General features: G+C 65.7%; 1 protein-coding gene across 1 annotated transcript; it reads left to right on the plus strand.

Moving 5' to 3' along the window:
* Positions 1 to 676: 676 nt before the first annotated feature.
* On the plus strand, positions 677 to 1708 carry FOXB2 (forkhead box B2; the record flags this gene model as incomplete). Its single annotated transcript, XM_082013004.1, has 1 exon — positions 677 to 1708. One exon carries the CDS (start codon positions 677 to 679, stop codon positions 1706 to 1708), a length of 1032 nt encoding a protein of 343 aa, XP_081869130.1.
* Between the last annotated feature and the right edge of the window lie 1550 nt (positions 1709 to 3258).

Genomic DNA, 3258 nt, shown 5'->3' on the forward strand with positions numbered 1-3258 from the left:
TCCTTTTCCAGCAGGCGCCAAGTCCCTGAGCCGCTGTCATGTGATGCAGCGGGAGCTGCGGGGGTCTCCCGCCTCGGGCAGCGTCACAAAACCGCGGCGGGAGCGCGCGGCCCCGCCACAGCCCCGGCGGCCGCCACCCCGCTCGCCGCCTCGCCGGCCTCCGGCGCTCGTCTCCGCCGTCGGCTTTTCAGGCGACAGCGGCCTGGGCAGTGACAGGGGCTTTCTTCTTTCCGTCCTGCCCCGTCTTTGCAGAGGTCCGGGGCAATTTGGCGCTCCCGAGCCCCTCGCTGCGTGCGGAGCGCCAACTCCAGCGGAGTGCGCCGGGCGGTCGCGGCGAAGCCCCGGGAGCCTCGTCGGGCTCCGGGGAGAAAGCAGGGACGCCAGCGGGGGTGCCGGGACCTGCCTCCGCCCCTTACCCCCCCGAGACCCCGCGGCCCGGGCGGCAGCCGCCTCTCCGGCAAAGCGGCGGGGCGGCGAGGCTGCCTGCGGGAACCCGTGCGCGGAGCCCCCCGGCGGCCCGCGGGGCGCTCGCGCGTGGGCCGAGCGCCCAGGATGTAGAGGCGGCGGCGGGGCAGGGCAGCGCCGTCCCCCGCATCCCGAGCCCGCCGTGCGCGGGGCAGAGCAGCACCCGGCGCGGCGGGTCTTGCGGCCGCGGGAGGGCTGCGGCGAGGCGGCGATGCCCAGGCCGGGGAAGAGCTCGTACAGCGACCAGAAGCCGCCCTACTCCTACATCTCCCTGACGGCCATGGCCATCCAGCACTCGGCCGAGAAGATGCTGCCCCTGAGCGACATCTACAAGTTCATCATGGAGCGGTTCCCCTACTACCGGGAGCACACGCAGCGCTGGCAGAACTCCCTGCGCCACAACCTCTCCTTCAACGACTGCTTCATCAAGATCCCGCGCCGCCCCGACCAGCCGGGCAAGGGCAGTTTCTGGGCGCTGCACCCGGACTGCGGGGACATGTTTGAAAACGGCAGCTTCCTCCGCCGCCGCAAGCGCTTCAAGGTCCTGCGCCCCGAGCATCACCTGCCCGGCGGCGGCGGCGGCGGCGGGGCGGGCGGCGGCGGCCCCGGCAAGCCCCCGGCGCCAGCCCCGCACATGGTGCACTACTTCCACCCCCACCCGCCGCCGCCGCCGCCGCCTCCCCCGGGCAAGGTGCCGGGGCTGGCGAGCTCCGAGGCGGCCGTGGCCGCCGCCGCGGCGGCTGCTGCCGTGGGGAGGCTACCGCAGTTCTCGCCCTACGGGAGCAGTCAGCCCTCGGGCTTCAAGCATCCCTTCGCCATCGAGAACATCATCGGCAGAGATTACAAGGGAGTGCTGCAGGCCGGCGGGCTGCCGCTGGCCTCGGTGATGCACCACCTGGGCTACCCGGTGCCCGGCCAGCTCAGCGGCGTGGTGAGCTCCGTGTGGCCGCACGTGGGGATGATGGACTCCGTGGCCGGCGTGCCCGTGTCCCCCGACTACGGACCCTTCGGGGTGCCGGTCAAGGCGCTCTGCCACCCACCGGCACAGACCATGCCCGCCGTCCCGGTACCCATCAAGCCGGCGCCGGCGATGCCCGCCGCCTCGGCCATCCCGGCTCTGACGGTCGCCGCGTCGCAGATCTGCCCCGCCGCTTCCCCGGCCGCTGCTTCGCTGCTGGAACAGACGGCGAGCAACACTCCCGAGGGCAAGGGCTCTCTCCACTCCGTCCTGGTGCACTCCTAAAGGGTCGGGGGTCGGGGGGGAGAGAACGTGGGGGCCCAGGGCGTACGTGCGGCGCGGAAACCCCATCCGTCTCATGACTATACCCTTGCTGGTGTCTGTATTTATATTGTGTGCAACCAGATTATTTGAGAGCCAGGTGGCAGGTAAGAGCTTTTTATCGTCGTTAGATGTCGTTTAGTGGTGGAGAGGTGATGTGAAAAGTCACAGCCGGGGCCAAAGGGAGGGAGGGAGGGAGGAAGGAAGGAAGGAAGGAAGGAAGGAAGGAAGGAAGGAAGGAAGGAAAGAAGGAAGGAAAGAAGGAAGGGAGGGAGGGAGGGAGGGAGGGAGGGAGGAAGGGAGGAAGGGAGGAAGGGGCCGGGGGGGGAAGTCTCCCCTCCACCCCCGCCTGCCGGGGGGGCCGGCCCGGAGGTCTTGCCGAACTCGAGGCCCAGTGGGAGAGGGGCTGCAGTCTGCCGGCGGCTGGGGGGAGCAGAAGGGTAAACACCCCCTCGTTCCACTGCCCCTAACTCTGCTCCCCTTCCTCCGAGAGACGGGAAACCTCTGCCCCGCCGTCCCTGTAGATCTTGCTGCGACTGAGGTGGGCAAAGCCTTTATATTGGACCCTGCCGAGCCGCAGGGCCTCGGGATGTGTAACGCTCGCTGTTCAAGGAGTAAGTTTTAAATAGGTCTATTAATTAGTCGGAATTTAAATTACAACGGCGAAGGGTTCCTTTAACTAACGATACCCGTCCTTCCCCCTTGCACTTTCACAGTCCGTCCCAGTATTTCACCTCGGAGTGCAATACCTTAGGAGAGACTGAAGTGTGACCTGGCCTCTCAAGCTGCGCGTAGGTGTCCGGATTCCTTAGTTTCTCATTAAAATAAAACCAGCGTCGCGATTCGTAGACTGCGCTTTTCGCATCACCTTTCACCGCTCCCGGGTACGGCTATTCTCTGTGTCGCTTGGCGTTTCATCCACGTGAGTGTTGCACACTAAAACCTGCTGGGGAGGGGCAAGGGGGGGAAAGCCATCAGAAAAACGGTTAAAAGAATATATTCGGGAAAAGCACTTTAGTGAAAACAACCTTCCAACGGACGTGAGGTCTGTGTAAAGCAGAGGGATCAGAAGCCGGGGGGCGATGCCCTCCCTGGTTGATGAGTTCCGGCCGGTTCGTGAGCGACCGCTGCCGTAACCCGGTCTGCCCCACTGTACACCAACGCTCATTAAAACCCATCTACTCATTTTGCTTCTGCTGGTGCTGCTCTTCAGAACACTCGCCTTTCACACACCGGTTCAGAAACGCGTCCTCGTAGCGTCGGTTCGCCCTCCCCAAGCTGACAGAACTACCCAAAAGCTTCCCTGGGCGGCAAAGCAAGGGGTGGGGGGCGGAAGAGGAAGAAACCTCCTAGAGCTAAATCGCCTGCTGCAGGAGCGCCTTGCCTGGCCACCGCCTGCAGCCCACGGGCGAAGGCCGGGTTTGAGGAGCGGCTTCGATCCCCATGCCACCGAAGGCAACTGAATTTTTGCCACCGGTTTCAGAGGGTGCTGGATCCCTGCCGCTGTCTGGGAT

This window comes from Phaethon aethereus (assembly GCF_964289735.1).
Source record: "Phaethon aethereus genome assembly, chromosome: Z".
Taxonomy (NCBI): domain Eukaryota; kingdom Metazoa; phylum Chordata; class Aves; order Phaethontiformes; family Phaethontidae; genus Phaethon; species Phaethon aethereus.